General features: G+C 40.3%; 1 protein-coding gene across 1 annotated transcript in view; it reads left to right on the top strand.

Annotated features, from left to right (window-relative positions):
• The window catches only part of zfhx4 (zinc finger homeobox 4), a 71,741-nt gene extending 54,263 nt beyond the window's left edge, over window positions 1–17,478 (top strand). The window contains exons 7-12 of the mRNA XM_077735608.1: window positions 299–397; window positions 5,707–5,840; window positions 6,616–6,816; window positions 7,053–7,170; window positions 7,293–12,641; window positions 13,121–17,478. Of these exons, the coding sequence (XP_077591734.1) occupies window positions 299–397; window positions 5,707–5,840; window positions 6,616–6,816; window positions 7,053–7,170; window positions 7,293–12,641; window positions 13,121–14,658 (7,439 nt within the window). The 3' untranslated portion in view covers window positions 14,659–17,478. The remainder of the gene's footprint in view (window positions 1–298; window positions 398–5,706; window positions 5,841–6,615; window positions 6,817–7,052; window positions 7,171–7,292; window positions 12,642–13,120) is intronic.
• Window positions 17,479–24,090: the final 6,612 nt, after the last annotated feature.

The following is a 24,090-nucleotide window of genomic DNA, read 5'->3' on the forward strand; positions in this document are numbered from 1 at the left end:
TACATTTTACGTGAGCATTTGATATCTCTTCTACGAGGCCATGTGCGTTTTACATTTTACCCTCCAGAACTGTAATAATATGGCTATGTTTAAGTAAACACGTGTTAAAATATTTTTTCCACTTTATACACAGCACACTGTGCAGTGATTCAACTCAACATGTTATTTAAAAAGATAATTGTTTGGAAGGCATGCAAATGTATCATTCGATACATCTGCCGCCTGTCTGTTTCTAGCGCTATTTCTTCCGGGTCCAACACATCATGTGTAATCCAGACTTTACTTTTCTGCATTTCAGAAGAGACCACTGAGGATGGCGAGAGACCTCCTGCCTCTTCTTCCAGGCCCACGTCCAACCTCACTGACCGAGACTTGACTGACAGCAGAAGAACTGACCGTGAGTCCACACAGACCCATATACGCACACACGGGCACATTTTAGCTCAAAGCGTCCCATCGTTCGTTCCCTTTCTCTCAGGGGTAAGTTTTAAACATGTGTGTGTAAGATGTGAACGCTGCAGACTAGCCTCCATTTGACCTGTTTTAATCGTTTCCATCTGTCAGAAAGCGTGAGTGATAGAAAGAGAGAGTGAGAGAGAAATCGAGAGAAAGCATTAGGGTGAAAAGGGTGAGAGAAATAAATGAGAAAGAAGAATGGAGAGAAAAGGAGAGGTAGAAGTTGTGGTTATTACAAGGCAATGTCCAGGCCACAGATTATTTTTTAATCAAATCAGTTTGCGTGCTTGTAATTTATAAGCGCCTTGCATTAATCTTTTCCCGTTCTTGTGCCCTCTCGGATGACATATTAATTTTTCATAAACTCAGGATTAGATGGGGGCTGGGTGATATGGCTGCTGTGTATTTTTTTTTTTTTCCAATGTGCATCTCTGCAAACACTGAATTAGTTTTTCTCCTCATAGTCTGTCACTGTTTCAATCCATCATTTAATTGTAGGCCAATATGTAACATTGTCCACAAATTTTAACATTGAAATTGTTGGAAAATAGTCACTGGTTTCTAAATATGACTATGGGTAATAATGCAATGTGTATCATCTGGTTGGTGGTGGCATTTCAGTACAAGGGCAGATTTGAAGGCTTTAGGAGAGCCTCACCTTTTTTGGATGTAATTTACCCAAATTAACAATACATTTAAACATATATGTATGAGATGGAAATCCATGGCCTTCTATGATCTTACTTCCTCCATTTCATCGCATATTGTTCTCCCTCATTGTGTTTCCCACCACTAACGTCCTCCTCTTCTTCTCCCATTTTAACTATGCAGACACTTAAAACTCCTACTCTCTATCTGTCTTAGAGTAACCCTCCTCCATTCCCTGCGTCTTAGCCATCCATACCTTGGTCCATAATGTGCGGCTCAATGAGGCAGAAGGCGAGCCGAGTAAGGCTGGGGTCTATTAGTTTGCTTCATTATCTATCTTTCATCTCTATCTCTCTGACAGGCCAGTCTGAGGGACTGGTGGGGGAACCACCATCTATGCGTCCAATCCCGTATCTTACTACTAATGTAATTCAACACCACTTAATACAAAGACCAAAAAAGGGTGACAAAAAGGGCAACAATATCTAGGTTGCAACAATGTCTGTCTGTCACTTCGTCCATGTCTCGTGTCTCGTGTCTTGTGTCTCTCCCTATCTCTCTCTCTCTCTCTCTCTCTCTCTCTCTCTCTCTCTCTCTCTCTCTCTCTCTCTCTCTCGCTCTCTCTCTCTCTTTCCATCTATGATAATTTTTTCCCTGTTTTGTTTTCCTTTCTTTTTGTAACTTGAAGTCGTTTAATTTAGCAGCTACTCCCTAAGCCTGCAGTCTCTGGCGCTCATCAGATGTGTGTATGTGCGATTCCCTATGGAAGGGAGGGATTACAGTGTGGCCAAGTGAGCAGTCTGCTGCTTGCACACTTCATCTCCGAGACGCTTTAAACAAAGAGGGGGTATATAGATGCGGAATGGAAAAGGGAGATGGTGGAGAAAAAAAAAGGAGGGCTGGGGGATAGTGGGGGGTTTGGGGGCAATACAGATAGGACTTTTCCCTTGCTTCATTTACATTGTCTTTTTAAATCCCATGTCACTTTAGATTAATTATAATCCATGTTACATTCTGCATGCAAATGTCCCTGATGTGGATTACTTCCAGATAGCTTTGTGTTGTGTGTGTAGATGGTGCATGGCACCATGGCTCAGGGGCCTACTTCTTATAAATAACTAACCAAGAAAAAAGGCCACAGAATATCATGCGGTCCAAGAAAATTTGTTGTACAATACCTGCTTCAAATTAGCGAAGATATTACTCATTGCTCACACAGTGCAATTTATTTAAACCACATTTGGATTGTTCAGATATCATGGGACCTCATAATGGAAATGCACACAAACCAGATTCGATTTTATGAATTCCATATTTCGTTTTTCTGAATTTGCATCTATCGTGCAAATCTGAGATGAGCACTCCACTTGTTTTTGGTCTCTCCCAGATGAGATTAAAATATATTAAATATATTACCATGTTTAATTACAGGCCTGCAGCAATTGCTCTATGCATGTGTGTATTTTCATTATGACATCTTGTTGTGCGTCATAGCTAATTTGTCAAATGCGACAGGGCCTTTTTCATATTCATATTGCTTATCATTGGATGCAACTCCAACAAATAGGAAGGTAAGTCATCAAAAACATGAATATGGCTAGGCAGTTGCTTTTTAACATTCTCTCTGTATCTCCTTTTTGTAGCACACTGTGCTTCCTTGGGAGTTTGAGGTTCAGAGTGGGTTTGTTGTAATGTTATCAAGTGACCAGGGGTCAGCCCAATGCGTAACCTCGGAGCAAGAGACAAGTAAATCATGTCAACCGACCCTCCCTGGCCCATTTTGGCCAGCTCCACTTCATAGATTTACTGCTTCATAACCTTAGCCAGTCTGCCAGGGCTCAGCAGTGCTAAATTGAATACTAAATCCAAGCTGCCGCCACCCAGCCTGCTTGCGCTTAAGTTGTGGAACCTTTGGTATTTTCATGAAATTTTCTGGAATGGACTTTAATTGCTTAAACATTTTATGCAAATTACAAAGTAGGTATGTTTGCACTAAATGAAAGACAAACATTAGACACACAATTGTTTTTTAAGGGTTTTTATGAAAACCATAATGCTCGATACTGATGCCACTTTCAAAGAGGAATTAATTTAACCACAGAATTTGTTTTAATGTGGTTGTAGTATTGTTGAATTCCACTGCACTAGTAATTTGTGTTCAGCTGCATAAATGTGGAAAAATAAATTGTTACGAGTGTAAATTTACAGCTCCATAGACTACTACAGTAATACAATCAGCTATGTAAATTTAGTATTATCAGTATTTGGTATGGACCTTTTATAATGGCTCATGATATACTCAACCACATCCCTAACAAATAGAAGATAAATATTTATATTTAATTGGAACGCCAAAATGTACCTCCAAATAATGTAGAAATTGCAATTTTAGCTTCAATCATTTCTTTATCATTATTATCTAGCATTCTCAGTTAGGAATTTCTACGAATGCTTCTTCCCTGTAATGCAACTTTTATATCTATCAATACGCTATTCTTTACTTTTCTCCATCTGTGACACTTGGTTGCTTGTGTGCATCTGTGACACCCTAAACATCACTGACAGTTGCAAATAAAGATGGGTTGCAAGTGTGCCCCCTGCCCCCCAGAAATGCAAAAGGGGGGGATAGTGTCATGAATCTCCTTTTGATTTATCTAATCAACCAGGTCCTGCTGTATGCAGCCATTTGTCATTGGTGAAGGTGGGAGGGGTGGGTTGTAGTGGTTATCGGGTGTCAGGTTTATTCGGCCGAGCCACTCCATGGGCTGCAGCTGGTGGAGTCCACATGAAGATGGAGAAAAGGTGGGAAGGCAAAAAAGGGAGGAGGGGGAAAAGGGCATAGTCATTAAGCGTAGGATGCAGATTCACCCAGACAAAGGAAAACGAGGGGGGTGGTTGCCGTCTTTTTTTCTGGATCCTGCTCACTCCCATTATTATTTTTTAATGACTCTTGCAATCCATGCAGACTATGAGAGTAAAAACCGACAAATGGGTATTTGATTTTCTCTCATAAAATCATAGACGTATTTGAATTGTGCTTTCTCCCATTGTGTACAATTGGGTTTCAGGTCGTTATATGTTTGAAGGACACTAGACTTTAGAAGGCATTTCTCCAAACAGCTTCATTATGCCCTAGCAGGGCTCGCTATTTAAATCCCTTAAGTGGCCACAGAGAGAATGGCTCTCTCGGCATTCAAGGTTAGCCCAACTGTTTTTATTGATGAAAGCACCAAGACAAATCTACATCTGAAGGAAAGGCACACAACCAAGCGTGCAGCCATTACACAAACATACATTCGTGTTCACTATGACAGTAATCAATGGTGATGTGTGGCTCGCTCCCATCTGCCATGTAAATGTGTTTGCAGCCTCTTGTCCAACAATCGGCTCATCTCACTTCGCAAGGATGCAATTTAGTTGCAAATTGAGTGAAAGATGGAGGCAAAAATTGAAAGTTGAAATTAGAATTGGTCATAATGAATAGCGGCAGGGAGCAGAAAGGTCAGGTTATATGATGGCTGCAATGAAGTGTCAGAGGCCTGTCATTGAATGCCTAATGTGCACACATACATAGACGTGCACACGTGTAAGCCTTGCAGGGGCCATGGCAAGCGGCGTAAGACAAGATTACCTTGCTATTCTGAGCTACGGTCCAATTTTCGGATGTTCTTGGAAATTCACATTGTGCCCTTGTGTTTTTCCCCCCTTATTCTCCCTCCCGCCTTCTCTCTTGTCACTTCCCTTGACAGGCCAATATTTCAGGCTCCAGATATAGGGGATTACAAATAAAATAAGTGGAACGCCTACTTAATGCAACAGAATTAAAATGCATGAACGGGCCAGAGGAATTGATATGCACCCAATAAAAACATGAGCCCTGGAATAATATGAAATACAAAATGTTTTTCCCCCTCTCCTCTATCCCCTCACTATGTATCAGCGCTTTGATTTTCCCATTTTTTCCCTTTGTGCATCCAGCGTGAAGCGTTGATTCGCAAGAGTGAGGCTCGCATATTGCCTTGAGTGACCTGGCGAGGGGGGAAGCTGGGGGGTGTGGGTGGTTGGGAGAGTTTTCGGTTGCTGGGTCTTTGTTTTGTGCCGGCTGTGTTAAGCTGCAGTGGCTGCATGTGAGGATGAAGCTAATGAAAGATTTATCACTAAATACAACCAGAGGCTGATCTCCCCACACTAGGCAACATTTGTTAACGTCACACACACTTACACATGCACGTACAAATCGACACACACATTAATGTACCACCAGCCGTGACACCCTAACACAAACACACTCTCATACCAAAATGTTGCATCTCGTGCAGATAGACATATGGATGAGACAGTCAGGGAAAATGTTTATGATCTAATGAAGTGTATAATATTACCATAACATTTAATATATGTCATGCTGTGATAATGAGCTTTCTCCATTTCACATAGCCTCAGGGTGGGAAGTGCATGTGTTGGTGTGAGTGCATGAGTGATACAGTTCGTGATGTTGCTGTCAAAGTATTTTAATGGTCAACTATGTGAAAATGCTTAATCTCTCCCACTGTATGTCCTATACTGTATATCAAATAATTGTTTTGCCCTCCCACACTTCAGGAGCGAATGCCACGTCTAAAGAATCACCTGGACAAAACACAACGCTGAAACATTCACTTCAGCCTGATCAACAAATTGAAAACCCCCCTAAAAGGCCCAAATCTGCTGAAGCGAAGGCCTCCATTGCTGATCAGGTAATGGTTATGCAGAAAAAAAAATGTGCAATTAATTAACTAGCTTTGTCCAATAAGGCCATTGGTACTATATCAGGCCACTAAAATAATTTTCATGTATTTGAAGTAGGAATAATTTCCATTCTTTGTACAATTTTTGGACTTGACTGCAGATCTGTATAAAGTATTATGTCCCTTTCACCTAAATTTATTAGGATAAAATGTAATTCCTGAAATAATCCTGAATAAAATAAATAATACAGAAAAGTGGAAGATGGCGATCTTTCCTTTGAAAGGGTGACAACACAGCACCCCCCCCCCCCCCCCGATTCCATTTTTACCATCAAGAAGAATCTTCATGCTTTTAAATACAACACCTCCACTCGCAATGGAACGCTCGCAAGACTACTCCCAATGTTGCATCTCTTCAAATAATATGTGCTTTTAAATTAGATTATGTTATCCTGTCCAGGTCCTATAAGAATGGAATACTTCGTCAAGTGAGGAATGGATACTATTAAACCACGTGGAAGGGTTGCAGTTACTGAATGTCCTGCAAACTCACTGTAATGAGCGTCAGGGGACGTGGTTTCAAAGAGTACTCACCTTTGTCCTTTGTAATCATCTGATTTAACATTCTGATCAGTATAGTTTCCGCTGAATAAAATAGAATATGTTTACAGAAGTGGATTATGTTAATGTGAGACCAACATGTATGGGCATAATATGTTAAAAATACAAACCAACCAGTACCGATTCAGAATGATTTAGAAACTGACGCACAGTTTTGTTTTAGGTTCAGCAATGTCCATATTGCAACTTCAGCAGTAAAGATGCCAACCGTATGCAACTCCATGTGATGTCCCAGCATTCCATGCAGCCAGTAATTCGCTGCCCACTATGTCAGGATGTCCTAAGCAACAAGATTCACCTACAGCTGCATCTCACCCACCTTCACAGTGTGGCACCTGACTGTGTAGAAAAGCTCATTATGACGGTACGTAAAGACCGTGTGCATGTGTGCGTGTAATTGCCTGTAATTGCATGGCATAATTTCATCAGAACGGCAGAGTGACCTCCCTGTCCTTGTTGCCAATTACAAAAGTTATATGGAACATTTGCCTTTTAAACTGTTGTCCTCACTGTCAGAAATTGTAGGTTACCCTCAATGCCATTTAACCTTTGCAGAAGGTGAAGCTGTCCTAATTAAAGAAAAACTTTTTGTTCTGACAGGTTGTTGGCCCTGATACAGCAGGATCAAATAGCACTCTTCAACTTCAAACTGGACAAGAAAAAGGATTGCCTTCAATAGATTCACAACTCTCTATCGATGGATCTAAAAAGTCACAAGGTAAACAGCACTCTATTTAAAACACAGTCAAATGACTTCCATTAGTGATCATCAGCATTCTGCTTTGGTATTCTTAACTACCAGTGATGAGTTAACACTTAAATGTTGTGGTCTGCTTTAAGGAAACTCTTCAAAAGATGATATGGCATCTCAAGAAAAAAATGAATTAGAGCTCCAAAGTGAAGAAATGAAACCCCCAAAGGAAGCGTCAGAGGCTCCAGACTGGAGGAGAGCAAGCGGGTTAGGGCAAGACAGTCGGTCCTCTGATAGCCTTCAGGATCATCTCAGCGAACTGCAAAGACTCCAACAACAACAGCAGCAACTATCCGTGTCTGATCGGCATGTCTACAAATATCGTTGCAACCACTGCAGCCTTGCCTTTAAAACAATGCAGAAGCTGCAGATACATTCCCAATATCATGCCATCAGAGCAGCCACTATGTGCAGCCTTTGCCAACGCAGCTTCAGGACATTCCTGGCCCTCAGAAAACATTTGGAAAATGGACATCCTGAACTTACTGAGGCTGAAGTGCAGCAATTAATTGGAAATCTCCCTCTGAATGGTGACATCACTGAAAGTGAAGCCAGAGCTTTAGAGGAAGCTCAGGCATTTGAGCATGACTTGGACAAAGACGATGAAATGGATCATGAAGATAAGCCTAGTCCAACTGGAAGTGACAGCAGCTCTCTAATAGATGACATGGGAGCAGAACCAAAACGTACCCTACCATTTAGAAAAGGCCCAAATTTTACTATGGAGAAGTTTTTAGATCCTTCTCGTCCTTACAAGTGCACAGTATGTAAGGAGTCTTTTACTCAGAAGAATATTTTACTAGTTCACTATAATTCAGTTTCCCATCTGCACAAATTGAAGAAAGTCCTTCAAGAGGCATCAAGCCCAATTCCTCAAGAAACAGGCAACAACATTGACAACAAACCATTCAAATGTAATATTTGCAATGTTGCATATAGCCAAAGTTCTACACTTGAGATTCACATGAGGTCAGTACTCCACCAGACCAAAGCTCGGACAGCCAAATCTGACATGAACAAAGACAGTAACGGCACTAGTGGTCCAGTACCAGCAAAAAGTCCTGCTTTAATCACACAAGGAAACAGCAGCAACACAGACCCTGCTCGAAGTGGAACACCATCAGCTAGCAAACAAAATGATGCTGAACCCAAAGACACTACTAGCAACAATAACACAAAACAAACTACCGAAAATGTTTCAGCACAGTCAAGCAGCCACCAGTCAGCCCAGTCCTCTGCGCAACTGCAAATGCAGCTTCAACATGAACTCCAGCAGCAGGCTGCCTTCTTCCAGCCTCAGTTTCTTAATCCAGCTTTCTTCCCACATTTCCCAATGACCCCAGAAGCATTGCTGCAATTTCAACAGCCCCAATTCCTATTCCCCTTCTACATCCCAGGAGCAGAATTCAACCTCAGCCCGGAGCTTGCCCTGCATTCAGCAGCAGCTTTTGGAATGCCAGGTCTTACTGGATCCTTCTTGGAAGATTTGAAGCAGCAGATGCAACAGCAGCATCAACTGCAACAAGCTCAACAGCAGCAACAGCAAGTCTCTCAGGCACAGTCGCAGATTCAGCAGCAAAAGAACCAGCAAATGTTAAACCAAAAAGCTAGAATGGAGACTAGTAATGCATCAGTTTCAGATAATCAAATGTCAAAAGAGGCAGAAGACCACATTGAAAAACAAGACAGCAAAGCAAAGTTGGAAAATGGATGTGAAGCTGTTATGGATGGAACAAAAGCCAACAAAGACAATAAAAAGTCCAAATTCTCTGAGCCACTGATTCCTCCTCCTCGCATTGTGTCAGGAGCTAGGGGTAATGCAGCCAAAGCACTATTGGAGAATTTTGGTTTTGAACTAGTCATCCAGTACAATGAAAATAGGCAAAAGATCCAAAAGAAAACTAAAGATGGAGTTGAAAAAATGGATATAAACCCTGATAAACTTGAGTGTGGAATGTGCGGAAAGCTATTCTCCAATATGCTCATACTCAAAAGCCACCAAGAGCATGTGCACAGTCAGTTTTTCCCATATGTAGAGCTTGAAAAGTTTGCCCAGCAGTACAGAGAGGCGTATGACAAACTCTACCCAATTAATCCAGCTTCACCGGAGACGCCTCCACCCCCACCACCTCCTCCTCCACCTCCTGCCACTGCTCTGGTGACAACACCTCAACCAACTTCAACTCCACTGCCCAAACCCCTAACACCAGCACCATCACCAGTCCCTGTCCCCCATCAGACCACACATCAAACTACTCACCAGTCACCGACACTACAGCCACCACATCCTTCCCCAAAACCAAATACTTCTTCTGCACCTCCCCAAGTGCAGCTTCCTGTTCCTATGGATTTGCCGCTTTTCCCTCCTCTTATGATGCAATCTGTCCAGCACCCGGGATTGCCCCCGCAATTAGCTCTCCAGCTGCCTAATATGGATTCTCTTTCTACAGACCTTACACAACTCTGCCAGCAACAATTGGGGCTCGATCCAAACTTTCTCCGGCAATCCCAGTTTAAGCGACCACGCACTCGTATAACCGATGACCAGCTTAAAATTCTCCGTGCAAACTTTGACATCAACAATTCTCCCAATGAAGAACAAATTCAAGAGATGTCAGAGAAGTCGGGGTTGCCTCAAAAGGTCATTAAACACTGGTTCCGTAACACTCTTTTTAAAGAGAGGCAGCGGAGCAAAGACTCCCCCTACAATTTTAATATTCCTCCCATTACTACTTTGGATGACATTCGAATAGAGACCCACATGAGCACACATGAATATTACAGGACGGACTCAGGCATGAACAAAAGGTCTTCCAGAACCAGATTTACAGATTACCAATTGAGGGTTCTTCAAGATTTCTTTGATACCAATGCCTATCCCAAGGATGATGAAATTGAGCAGCTTTCAACTGTCCTTAATCTACCAACTCGGGTGATTGTGGTGTGGTTCCAAAATGCACGGCAGAAAGCTCGCAAAAGCTATGAAAATCAGGCCGATTCTAAAGAGAGTGAGAAAAAAGAGCTGACTAATGAACGATACATCAGAACTACCAATATGCAGTACCAGTGTAAAAAGTGCAACATTGTTTTCCCTCGCATCTTTGACCTCATCACTCACCAAAAGAAGTTGTGTTACAAAGATGAAGATGAGGAAGGTAATGAGGAAAATAACTGTGAAGATTACGCAGATGACCAATTTCCAATTAAAATTACTCAACAATCTTTAGAGCCAACCCCAAATTCCCAGGGAAATGCTACCAGCTCTGGCTCAAGCTCCCCTGTGATGGCCTCTCCTCGTGCTAGTGTGGAAAAGGCCTCTCCTAAACCAGACTTCGAACTTCATTCTGAAAGTGAATCAAAACAAAATGAGACTGCATCTTCACCAATGGTCAAATCTTTACCAGATCCAAGGCCATCTAAAGCTTGCACACCACAACCACCCCCCCAAAAAGTTGCCCAGCCACCAATGTCAAGACCCCATTCCCAGCCACCACCAGCAACAGTTCCCTCTAGTCCACTTTCCTTGGCTCTTTCCTCCCTTACAAACAGCCTCCCCCATCAGATGCTTCAATACCAGTGTGACCAGTGTAAGATTGCATTCCCTACAGTGGAGCTCTGGCAGGAACATCAACACATGCATTTCTTAGCTGCCCAGAACCAATTTCTGCACTCACAGTTCCTTGAAAGACCCATTGATATGCCTTATATGATATTTGACCCAAACAACCCATTAATGGCTAGCCAACTATTATCTGGAAGCCTCTCCCAAATCTCTTCACAAGGTAGTTCCGGTTTGACCTCTGCTACAGCATCAGGGTCAATGAAGAGAAAATTGGATGATAAGGATGAAAGTGGCAATGATAAAGATGGTGGAAACAGTAGTGAGGAACAACACAGAGATAAGCGTCTGAGAACCACCATAACACCTGAACAACTTGAGGTCCTTTACGATAAATATCTAATTGATTCTAATCCAACAAGAAAAATGTTGGATCACATTGCAAGAGAGGTCGGCTTAAAAAAGAGAGTGGTGCAAGTTTGGTTCCAAAACACGCGTGCTCGGGAGAGAAAGGGACAGTTTCGAGCAATCGGACCCTCCCAGTCACACAAAAAATGCCCCTTTTGCAGGGCTCTCTTTAAAGCAAAGTCAGCTCTAGATAGCCACATACGATCAAGACACTGGCATGAGGCGAAGCAGGCAGGATTTAGTCTGCCACCAAGCCCAATGATGAATCAAGACGACAGAGGTGACAGCCCAAAGTATAACTTCTTTGACTTTTCACAGCTGCCTACCAAGACTGAGCCAAATGACTACGAGTTGCCTACTGCATCATCCACTCCAGTAAAACCATCTGAAATGCAACTAAAAAACTTCTTTAGCCCTTCATCATTAAAAGCTGAAAACTGTGATGAAACTGATGGGCCTAATGTTAACGCAGCAGATCTGTCATCCTATGATCTTAGCAAGGTGGACTTTGATGAGACATCGTCAATTAATACTGCTATTAGTGATGCTACAACTGGAGATGAGGGAAATAACAACGAGGTTGAAAGCTTCACATCTAATGGAGGAGACAAAATAACTGAAAATAAGAGTGGCATGGTTTCAAATTCTGATGGTGGAAATGACCGATTCCAATTCAGCATGGTGAGCCCTGCCCTCAGTTTCTCTGGGAAAGACTATGACAATTACTACAGCTCCCGAGAAGATGACTTGGATGAAACCAATGACAGAAGTGAAACGTCAAGCCTTGCTGATCCCAGTTCTCCAAGTCCATTTGGGACTGGCAACCCTTTCAAGCCCGGTAAAGGGAGCAATTCAGGCGATAGGCCAGGCCATAAACGATTTAGAACGCAGATGAGTAACCTGCAACTGAAAGTTCTCAAAGCCTGTTTTAGTGATTATCGCACTCCTACAATGCAAGAGTGTGAGATGCTGGGCAATGAGATTGGGCTTCCCAAGCGTGTTGTCCAAGTGTGGTTCCAGAATGCCAGAGCTAAAGAAAAGAAATTTAAGATAAACATTGGAAAGCCATTTATGATAAGTCAGGGCTCACCAGACGGACCGAGGCCAGAGTGTACTTTGTGTGGTATGAAGTACACTCCACGGATGTCTATCCGAGACCACATCTTCTCCAAACAGCACATCACCAAAGTGCAAGAAACCTTGGGAAACCTGGTTGATAGGGAAAAGGACTACCTAGCACCAACCACTGTCCGACAGCTGATGGCCCAGCAGGAACTTGATCGCATGAAGAAAGCTGGTGATGGACTCAGTTTGCCTGGCCAGCAGCAACAAACAGCAGTGGAGAACAGTAATGCACTTCATGGCCTTAGCCTGCCCTCAGGCTACCCGGGGATCTCTGGCCTTCCGCCAGTGCTACTTCCCGGAGTCAACGGGCCGTCATCGCTTCCTGTTTTCCCACCCAACACACCTGGTGAGTTAGTATGACAGACCAAGATGAAATAGACTATAATCTTTATGAACTCATCTTGATATGCACAGTTTCATTCTTTGATACTGCTGTTTATTCTGTGTCACAGTGGTTTTATCCACAGAGTCCTATTTTACAATAAAATTTAGAAATTGCAAATGGTTGGTATAATGCATGGATGATTTTCATCATCAGAGTTGAGCTGGTAATGAAAGTTTTTGTACTACAAATGTTTATCATGTCTTTAATTTTTTTAATTTACTGATCATCTGCTCAGTGTATTTATATTAGACTTAAGGTGTCTTAATGCAAATGTGACAGTTTTGATCCATAACAAAATTTGAATATGATATTTAATTAAAATCTAACATCACCCATGACAAATGAGGTACAGTATATTTACAGTAGAACAAATTTCCCCAATCTTTCACTGACCTTCTGAATATTGAATATTTCCATATTTATATATCACTGTATTTCAGCTTTAGCATCTCCTGGTGCTGGCATGCTTGGGTTCCCTACACCAGCCACCCCATCTCCTGCCATGTCTCTCAGCACTACCCCAACCAAGAACATTCTGCAGACTCCTCCTCCTCCACCCCCTCCTCCTGTTCCTTCCACACCCTTGGCAGCAGTAAACAATACAGAACAGCAAGGTAAAGATTCAGAGAGAGACAACAGCAAAGCATTGGGAGACAAATCGCAACAGACGAAGATGAAGGGCAGCGAGAAAGAAAGTGCTTCACAGCCTGAAAACCCTGGTATGGCCAAGAAGAGGGAAAAACTATCAGGGAAACCAGGAAGTGAGGCTCCACTCGACACGGCAAAACTGCAGGCCCTTCAAAATGCTCTGGCCGTAGGTGATCCCAACTCTTTTTTGGGAGGGCAGTTTTTGCCGTATTTCCTTCCTGGATTCCCTAACTGCTTCTCACCTCAGCTTCCCAGAGGTGTCCAAACAGGGGGCTATTTCCCACCACTTTGTGGGATGGAGAACATGTTCCCATACGGCCCAGCAGCAGTTCCACAAGCTGCTATGGCCGCTGGTCTCTCCCCGGCTGCTCTTCTGCAGCAATATCAGCAGTACCAACAGTCCCTTCAAGATTCTTTACAGAAACAACAGCAGCAGAAACAACTGGAACAACAGCAGAAGCAGCAACAAAAATCAACCCCTGCTAAGGCACCCCAGAGTATGAAAGGCACCGCAGCCAACTCATTCAAACCAAAAGAAGCTAATCATACTAAGGATGATACCAACACAGGCTCTTCAACAGAAAGCACAAAAGAAGAACTGAAAACAGAAACCAAAAGTACTAAGGATTTTCCAGATGCTTTTATTGTACCGTCCATCAAGCATGAGTTTATATGCAGGAAGTGCCAGTTGATTTTTTCTGACGAAGATTCTGTGGTACGTCATCAAAAATCCCTCTGTTACTTTGGACACACTTTTAGTGACCCGCAAGAGATGGTGCTTCGAAAGGCAGTGAGCAACTACACATGCGTTGCCTGCAAAGTCGTCGTCAATGGGAACGAAGCACTTGGCCAACACCTTCAGTCGAGCTTGCACAAAGAGAAAACAATCAAACAAGCAATGAGAAATGCCAAAGAGCATACTAGATTATTACCTCATTCTGTCTGCTCCCCTACTCCTAACACCACATCTACCTCGCAGTCTGCAGCTTCTTCTAACAACACCTTCCCTCATCTGTCTCACTTATCCATGAAGTCCTGGCCTAATGTCCTGTTCCAGGCCACCACCACTGTCCAGAAAGCTGCTTCCTCCTCCTCCCCTTCAGCCTCTCCTCCCCCTCCCCTATCCTCGCCGTCAACGGTTACCTCAACTTCCTGCAGCACCTCAGGGGTTCCAACTTCACTACCCACCGAGAGTTGTTCAGATGAGTCTGACAATGAGATAAGCCAAAAGCTGAACGACTTAGATAATGCGTTGGAAGTCAAGGCGAAGCCAGCATCTGGCCTAGATGCGAGCTTCAGTAGTATCAGAATGGATATGTTCAGTGTTTAGGAGTGACAAAAGGATCCCTTGCGCGAAGAAAACAAAATAAGACTTTTAAAACTGCAGTTCCAAAGTTTCTCTTAACCCAAAAAAAAAATTCAGTACCAAATGATTGACTCAGGATTGTTTTTCCCATATTGATATGCTGGCAAGATATTGATAGATTTTTTTTCTTTTTTTTTGTTATGGACAGAACTGTTGCAGATGCGCAGATGCTTGACTGAGCTTATATTGTATACAAAAACACGGAGTAGGGAAAAATTCACAGGCTCCTCTGTTTGAGGGGGGTTTGTTTCAAGCCAAAAACTGTCATGATAGCAAATTGCACCTCAGCTGGATTGTTTTCCAATGCTAGCATGTACTGTATGGGATGACGATCCAGAACCCTCAAAGAGAATCTCTCTTAGTCTTTAGATAGGTGTAATTCAGTAGCTTTAAATTCTCAGGTCAGATAACAAAACATTTCTCATTTGTTAAACTGCGAGCCTGGGTACACATGGCTTATAACCAAAACATGTCAAGCTTTATCAAACACATTTTCTTGGTGTGTATAGAGTACCAAGAGACAATATAACTGTTACAATGGACGATGTGCATATTATTTTAGTTGTACCCTAAAGGAAAGTGTGGTTTTGTCATTGAGGGAATTTAGAATGGTTAAAGCAAATGTATTACGACCCCGTGTTTGCCAGTTTTTAATACAACAAGCTGTAACTATTTAATTGCCCCCTTTTTTTGTTCTTGTACTCTATTCTAATCTGTGCCAACCTTCTCACTTGTACCTCTGCTCACACCCTTTTCTCAAGAGGTAATAATTCTAGTTTTGATAGACTTTCTGATCATGTGAATAGAACACTTTCTTTGGTGAAATGCTATACTGTTATGGTACCTGCTTGTGTCTGGACTATAGTGCACTTATTTTTGTTTTATTTGATCTTTTTTTCATATACCTAGGCCATTTATTAATTTAATAGAGATTTTTCAGTTTGTATGTTTGTATGTATGGATTTTAATTATTATTTCTGTCAATTGCAGCAGCATACTGGTCCATATGTTTTACATGATTGATGCCTAACAATCTATTTAACAATTGGTGCATCTATGAAAGCAGTACTGTATACTTGAAACTGTTAAGGTACAAGTTGGACACAATGTTTGAAAAAGGTATGATCATTTCTTTGCAAATACGCTGCTTTAAAAAATATATATAATTCGTGTTATGTACTCATCAATTTCATGCACGTACTGACGACAGTGTTACACTTAATTATGGCTAGTGAGTACATAGATGGACGTCCTCCCATGATTTTTCCGGGCACTTGTGTTCATCTGCATTTAATGAAATAATTTCAACATTGCAAAGTATTACCTTACAAAAGTTTTGCTGCTATTGTGTAATTCTATTTTGCTTGCCATTATTTCTCTCCAAACTTCTACCAGACAAAATACTGATAAATTAATTTGCTTCTGCATTTTTTTTTTTATGTTGTGTTCTTAATTTTGCTGTGGAACTAAGAATGTGAAAACTGTCAAAAGGTGTTCAGTTTATCTGTTTGTTTATTTTTGTTTTGTTGTTTTAAGAATCACTTTCTGGTTTGTTCATTGAAACTAATGTGGTTCATTCCAAAGTAACAGAAGGCTATTTGCGTGAAAGAAAAGGCTTGTGAACAAAAAGAGCAAAGCTGTTGTACATATTCATAGTTGGCTGTGCATGGTACAAATTTATTAATATGAAGAAATGCAAAATTGTATTGCTTTTTGGTATTTCCTATTCTGAGATGAGCAAGTAGCATGTAATGCAACTGTTTGACAGGTTAAATCAAATCATGCTTAGTTATTGTTTCAAACAATTAAATCAAGTAACATTTCCTTTTCTTTTACTATTGTAAAGGTGTTCTTTCCCAAAGTTTTGAAGCAAAATGTCCGTTTTTGATTTTCTCTGTGAGCTTTTTGTCCTTATTTGGATTTTATTATTTTATCAACTACGTTAATCCTGAAGACACTTTTCGATTGTGTTTCCTAAGAGACATTCTGGCCTCCCAAGGTGCAATTCTGCCATTGTACAAACACGAGCGACTGTCCTGATTCCAAAGGCTTTCACCACTTGGCTTTTTGCCTTCCCCCCCACTCGGTGGCTCAGCTTTTTAAGACTGAACTTTTTGCTTGCTAGTATCACGTGCTAAGATTCTAGCATTACAGACAGGACGCTTTCCACAACAAGGACTGGTAACAGCTAACAAACCAACAAAACGGATGGTCCAACAGCAACTGTACATAGTTATTGCAACTGCACAGCAGCCAAAAACAAAACAATGAACCTAAAAAAAAAGACAAATAAAAAAAAATTACAAAAAAAAAAAGTGGACGGATTGTGTCATGTTTATGAGGACAGCCTTCAAAAGGTTGAAAATTGGAATTGCTCTTCTGGATGTCAAAGGGATTTTCATGGCGCAATCATATCCTATTCAATATGTACTCTTCAACATCTGGGTAACATAGGAAATGCACCCTGAGGTTTTATTAAGAAGAAGCCCCTACGGCTAAAACTTTAAATAAACTAAACCAAAAATGTTATTGATGTTTTATATATAGAGAGTAGTCACATTAGTTTTTGTTACTGTACTGTTTGAGGTCTCAACTGTACCGTATCACGGTAATAACATGGTTTTGGAAACTTTTTTTTTTGTTTTTTTTAATTTGTCACAGACCTGTTGTCATAGTTGAAATGACGTTTATTGTAGATGGTATTTGAACAATTTCTGGAAATAGTTCATCAAGTATGTTTGTTGCTCATTGTTGTGATACATTAAAAACTGTATCTGCCAACCATTTTTGTCTCTCCAGTTATTCTTTTTTATATTTTTCTGCGGCATACATTTTGAATCTCCACGTCGGTTATGAATGTCAAATTGGTACTTTTTGATTCTTTAGTAATGTAAAAATCTTATATTAGTTGCAATTTTGTCATAGGAAGTATAAAATACATAAATACCTACATAATACAATATTAATCAGCCCATAAACAGTTCAGGGATGTCAATCAGAATGCCTTTATTTTGTTTCTGTATAACATCAATGCCATTATTCTATATATTTGAATTTTTCCCACAATAACAAAATGTAGGATTATGCCAGTCGATTTCCAATTAGAATGTGTACAAATAATACCAGTTTTGAGAAAAACATTGACAAAAAAATTATATTTAATGACTTTTCAATCAATAGTTTCTACTATACTACCTTTAAAGTTTGCTGTTTGTTAACTGTTGTTGATTTGTGAAGACCTTTGAGACATATACATAATTTAAACCTGTAGAAATAAACTAAACTGGATGAAAAATGATCTCCCTTTTGTTAGTGGCAAAAATGATCTATGTGGATCTATATACTCTATTTTGTAGTTCATCTAATTTTCTAATTCACAAAAAAAAACCAAAGGGGAAATGTGGATTGTCCAATGGAAGCCCATTTGATGCTTTCAATAAAAAGATAAAGAAATCCCCGTTCTAAAACCCCCCACACAATAGAACAACAAAATGTTTCCCACACCTTTGTCAGGGTCACATAATAGAGCACATTCATAAGTCGTTACATCCAACCTAATGAAATCTCACAAGGGCAACGAAAATGAGGGGCTGTGGGGGTGGCTAGAGGATCTTGTCACATCTGGCAGGAATGATTTGTGCCCTTTATTGTACGTTGGCTACACTCTTGATTGTGAGGTGGAGCACCCATGCCATGTAAAAGCCTCAAAAACAGCATTTTTATTTTTGTCCCTTTCCGACTTAGCTCGTCGCCCTTGACAAATGTTCTCTGCTCACAGCAGGCAAGCGTTTTGTTGAATGGTCCTTTCCCGTTGCCCACCCTTCAAGAGCAGGCGGTTGTCAAGGTAGCTACCCCCCCACACCCCTCCCTCACCCGCACTATATTATAGGATTGAATTGCTTTTGACCTTTGTAGAGAACAATGCCACAAGGCCTTTCAATGTTTCTGGTCTTCTCAAACACCTTCAAGAAAGATCACTGTGTATTCGCTGTATTCTGCTATGCAATCACAAACAGCCCAATCCATTTAATTGCAAAATACCCACTAAAATACTGCAGTTAGCCATACGTTGAATTTTTACAGAGTAGCAAGTTTAATGCTGATTTTTTGTAAGACAGTTCTGTCTCGGTTTGAATTTTCTACTTCACAACAAACTGAGAATTTCTCCTTTCACTGAATAGATTGGTTTTTAGTGAGACACTCTAATAAAAACAGATAGAGAAGCATCTCCTCTTTACGTGAGCAAAGATGTACTGCTTAATATTGCATCATCAAAGCGCACTAATATTAGCACCCAGGTTTATTTTGTCACGAGTAACATCAATGAATAGAAGAAAATATCTGCTCATCCCATTCTCACTTTTAGGATGGGTGCAGCAACCTTGTAAATACTAACTCCTAGCATTGGCTATGCAATTGGATGTATAGATCAGTGTTTCCATACCACTGTGCCCAGGCACAGTGGTGGGCCGTGAGCAATGATCAGGTGTGCCACGGGAAAATGCAAAAAGTCAGACTATGTAATATTCAAAGAGAAAAATGAATATGAATAAAACTAGATTAAAAGTAAACTATTAAAAGGGTAAAATCTAAATAGGATGGACATTAAATTATAGATGATGCTATTACAAGATTCAAATTGGGAAATCATTTTGTTGCTGATTTTTTCGCTAGCATGAACCAGACGTTACTTGTTTTCTAGGGCATCGACTCTTGGCGACGTAAAGTCCGTGTGAGCACTTTTTTTGCGTAATATTTGGAGATTCATAAAAGTCATAAAATTCTGTGATTAAAAACATGACATTACTCATTTATTGCTTCACTTGGACCGGAAGTTCTTCAGGGGCCGCAGGCATCAGATTTTGGTGACATTAGGTCACTATAAAAAAATAGATTTTGTAATAATTTTGGAGGTTTATGTGATTCCTGCTGATAAAAATTTGAGGAGAATGACTATTGTTAATATAGGCAGCAAAGTTTTAAATGAAATGATTTGCAAATGTTGGTGTGCCTTGACATTTTTTCAATGCAAAAAAGTCTGCCGCAGCTCAAAAAAAGTTGCTAAACACTGGTGTAGATAACCAAGTAGGTGAGGTGGATTAGAACATAGAAAACCTTAGCAACTAATTGTCCCAAGTGTTTTATCACTTCCAATGCATGTTTGATTTCAAGTCGTAATATAAATTAAAAAAATCACATTTTCTTCGAGCCATACTTTACTCGTGACCATCAGGTTCCACACTACATTGCATGATATGCTGTTCTCAGCTCTATCCATGATACAGTGCAGTGGCTGGCTGATCTGGCTTGGAATAGCCTGCAGCAAATGGATTTTCTCTGGATAGTACAATGTTTGGGACAGAGAGGTAGGGATTAGTCCAGACGGATACATTCAGCACCCCCCACATGGCCAATCTAATTAGACTGGAATCAGTTTAAGATGAAAGCAAGCTCTAGCATCACCACACTAAATACTGGAATTAGTATTCCCCGCATGGGAATTTAATGACAAAGACTGAAAATCCAATCACATTTACTCTCAGTTTAGCCCATCACGCATCAGGCCTAGACAATGACGGAATCAAAGAACAACAATGCTGATTTGCCTGTCAATAGATATTGACTACCATCAAATCTGAAGCCACTTCTGTATTGGCATTGCTATGTTTTAAGGATTTAAACTGAATAAACAGCTTATCATCACGTATATTTAGTCTGTTTTGCGTACACATCTTCAGTATTAGTGGGCCTGGATAGACAACCAAAGAACAGGGAACATTTGAAACGATTTCAGAGAGAGAGAGAGAGAGAGAGAGAGAGAGAGAGAGAGAGAGAGAGAGAGAGAGAGAGAGAGAGACTAATGCCCACGGAATACAGAATTGCAGGCTTCCAATGATAATAATAATAATAATGAAATATAATTAATGAATAATTTTAATCATCTATATATTTCAAAACCTTTATTTCTGTACCAGAATCAGATCAATTAAAACAGCAGTAAAGGCACCAACCATCTGATTTGTTTTTGTTTTCACTACCCTGTTGAAGACATGACAGAAAAGCCTTTAGCAGGCATTGTATTCTTTTGAAACATTTGTCTGTCTTCCCATATCATTACTTTTCATAAACTAATCTATAAAATCTCAGGAAGATTTATTTAACACTTAATATATGTGAGCCTTATTTCAGCAACATGCAGCTCATTAACAGAACATACCATTAATAACTAATACGCCTACCACCTGGGTTCCATTCAACATAAATGATAGTATCTTCACCATCTGTATTCCATCTACTTTTGTAGACCCGAGGTATTTGGAAAACCCCTGTGCTTAAATTTATGAAGCGGAATGTTTTTATTTATTGCTTCTTTGAGCAGTAGTCTAAAAACTAGGAGTGGCAAGTTGACCAATTGGGTTGAAAATGGACTTGACAAGTGTTGATGGTGCTGATATTTTTTTGTTATGTAGATAAGTAAACAGTAACAGTCATAATGGCGACCAGTCTGGGGTCTAGTCGGCCTTTCTCCCGAAGACATCTGGGTTAGGCTCCAGCAACCCCCACAACCCTTTCAAGGATAGATGGTATAAATGATGAATGAATGAATATTCTTATTATTAGCAAACTAACCAAATGACCAGTGGAAAAATTCTAGTTTCAAATCACACATGCATAATCACTGCTATAATTTTTCACCACACATGCATTTTGAAATGAAACGGAAGATGGAGGGGGGGGGGGGGGGTGAGAAGAGGCCCGTGAGGAGTAAACAGAGACAGACAGACCAACAGAGAGTGACAGAGAGGAAGAAAGAAAGCAGGCGATACAGGGTGGGTGATAGTATTGAAGTGGAAAGAAAAAAAAAGAAGACCTGAGAGGAATCAAACAGGGGCTCCGTGCAGCACAGCTACGTCGACAAATGAGCGTGTTATGGCTACCCGCTGGGACATCCCCGCCAGATCGTTTGTGCTGTTTCCCAACGTGTCGTAAGGAGGGCCACAACCCCACATGGGGAACACGTGAAGGCGTAAAGATGGGATTGCTCAAAACACATGAAACAAGGTTTTTTTTGATGCCATCTCCAGCGGACAAAAGCTTGATTTCCTGATTTTTGCTGGTGACACAAAGGGTGCTGTGTAGTTTGCAGTTTGTTGTTGTTGTTGTTTTTGATTTTCAGGGCTGTAAATAACTAAACACACAAGACGACAAGAAGTTGTGAAGGAGCTGAAGATGTGAGTGCAATCTAAAAATATATCTGACACGCTTTTTCTTTCCTCACCTGTTACAAGAAACAAACAGTTGTCACACCCCCGTCTGTCTTTGTATCAGCCCTTTAGTTGTTGTCGAACTGTCCAGTTCGGAGGTCACACTAGGGGGGGCCAGTTGGTTCAGAGGACAGCAGAGGCTTAGCCCCTTAGAGGAGCAAAGTACAATTAATGCAATAGGGATGAATTACTAAAAAAAATAAAATAAAATAAACAAGAACAGGAAAATAACCTTTAAACAGGCTTTTGTAGTTATACTCAACTGTATTAAGAAACCTGTATATTGTCATGCTTTTTTTTATGTATACAAGAACAACAACGCAGAGACACGACTTAAGTTTTTCCTTAATCATCAAAAACATGTAAGCCTATTATGCAAAAAAACAAAGATTGCATGTGTGAATGGATTTAACAGATATACTCTACTCCAAATGCAAAAATAAAGAACACAGGAAATATGTGAAAAAAAAGTTAGAAAATTACCAATTGTATGCCATCTCATGTTTGCCAATGATACATGAATGAAGAGTATAGATGTATACTACATTTCCTGATTTTCCCCCTTTTAAATTAATATTGTAATTTTTTAATCCATTTTTCTCTGTTTTTAGTCCAAAAATTATTTTGTACATTCTAAAAATATATTTTAAAAAAGCTAAAATAAAATTAAAGTTTTAGATCTATAAAAAAACGGAATATTCAGGGCTTTTAATACAGTTCTTTTAATCTATTTATAAAAAATATATATATCTAAATATAAAATCTAAAATGGTCCGGCCCACATAATGTCGAGTTGACGTTAACGCGGCTCGCGAACCACCCCGAGTCTGACACCCTAGCCCTAGATCATTCACAGAGCCTGCACCCAATCACATAATACTCCACAGCTGGTCATTTATCAACCTAAAAAACAGGTATAGTAGTTCAAATGAAGTCAAATGCAGTTTTTTTTTAATTTTATTTATAGAATCTCCAATGACGGGCCGAAGAAAATGCATTAAGATTAAGGGCCTTCGTTCATAGAGTTTCGACTACGTATCAACGGGGCATTTTGGCAGAAACATTTGTAGCAAAAAGCCTTTTTAATGCTTAAATGAACATTTTAATGAGGCCATGTCTTGCTGTTCTCGTCAAGCCTTTAAGAGCTCTCTAAATCATTAGAAGTTGCTCTTTCTTTGATATCAAGGTCATTTGAAGAAATAAGGCATCCTTAAGTGGCCATCAGACCAAAAGTGGCCTATATGGTTAAAACTGCATATGAATGTGGCCTACTGCTTTTTAATTTACATTGGTCTTTAAAAAAATCAAAAGATTAAAAAGCAAGGGGAAAAAAAGGAAACCTGAAGAGTCATCTCAAAATCCTAACAAGGCTGAGATGGCACTAAACTTGGTGCCTATTATCAGTAGGTAAGGATGCTATAAGGTCATTTTGATGATTTTCTTCTAAATACATAGTAAACTTCAAGCAGAAGAAGCAGGGCTTTGTATTATTTTATGCTGCTTAAAGGGACAGTACCCCAGTCAGCCCTAACATTTCCACAACAATGGGTTTAAGATGACATTTGTTCTTTCATAAGTATATTATTAATTATGTTTTTATGGATTATACTGAGATGTGGCCTGGCAGGTGAGTGGTTTGCGAGTAGGTGTCACAGTTTTGTGTTCTTGGGTTTGATCCCAGGTCTGTCGTCCTATGTGGAGTTTGCATATTCTTGTGTGGCTTTTCTCTTGGTACTCCAGTTTCCTCCCACATTGCAAGAACATGCAAGGTAAAGAACTCTAAATTGCCCCTATGTGTATGTGTGGGCATGAGTTCCCTGCGATTGGCTGTCTACTCATTAAGGGTGTCCCCCACCTTGTGCCGAAAGTCAGCTGGGATAGGCACCCCCTGCAACCTTGTGAGGATTAGCGGTTCAGAAAATGATGAATATATATATATTAAAGAGGAAAATTTGCTGTCCGTGATGCGAGATGTGCAGACACTGGTCATTATAAAAAGATGAAATCCAGTACAGTTCTGCTGAAAATTCAGAAAAACACTCAGAAACATGCTATCTTTTACTTCAGAATTGTTTTCTGGCTGTTGGTTCGAAACTTCACAATTGTGTTGACAGAAAAAACATGCTAAACG

This window comes from Stigmatopora nigra, chromosome 16 (genome assembly GCF_051989575.1).
Source record: "Stigmatopora nigra isolate UIUO_SnigA chromosome 16, RoL_Snig_1.1, whole genome shotgun sequence".
In the NCBI taxonomy this organism is placed as follows: Eukaryota; Metazoa; Chordata; class Actinopteri; order Syngnathiformes; family Syngnathidae; genus Stigmatopora; species Stigmatopora nigra.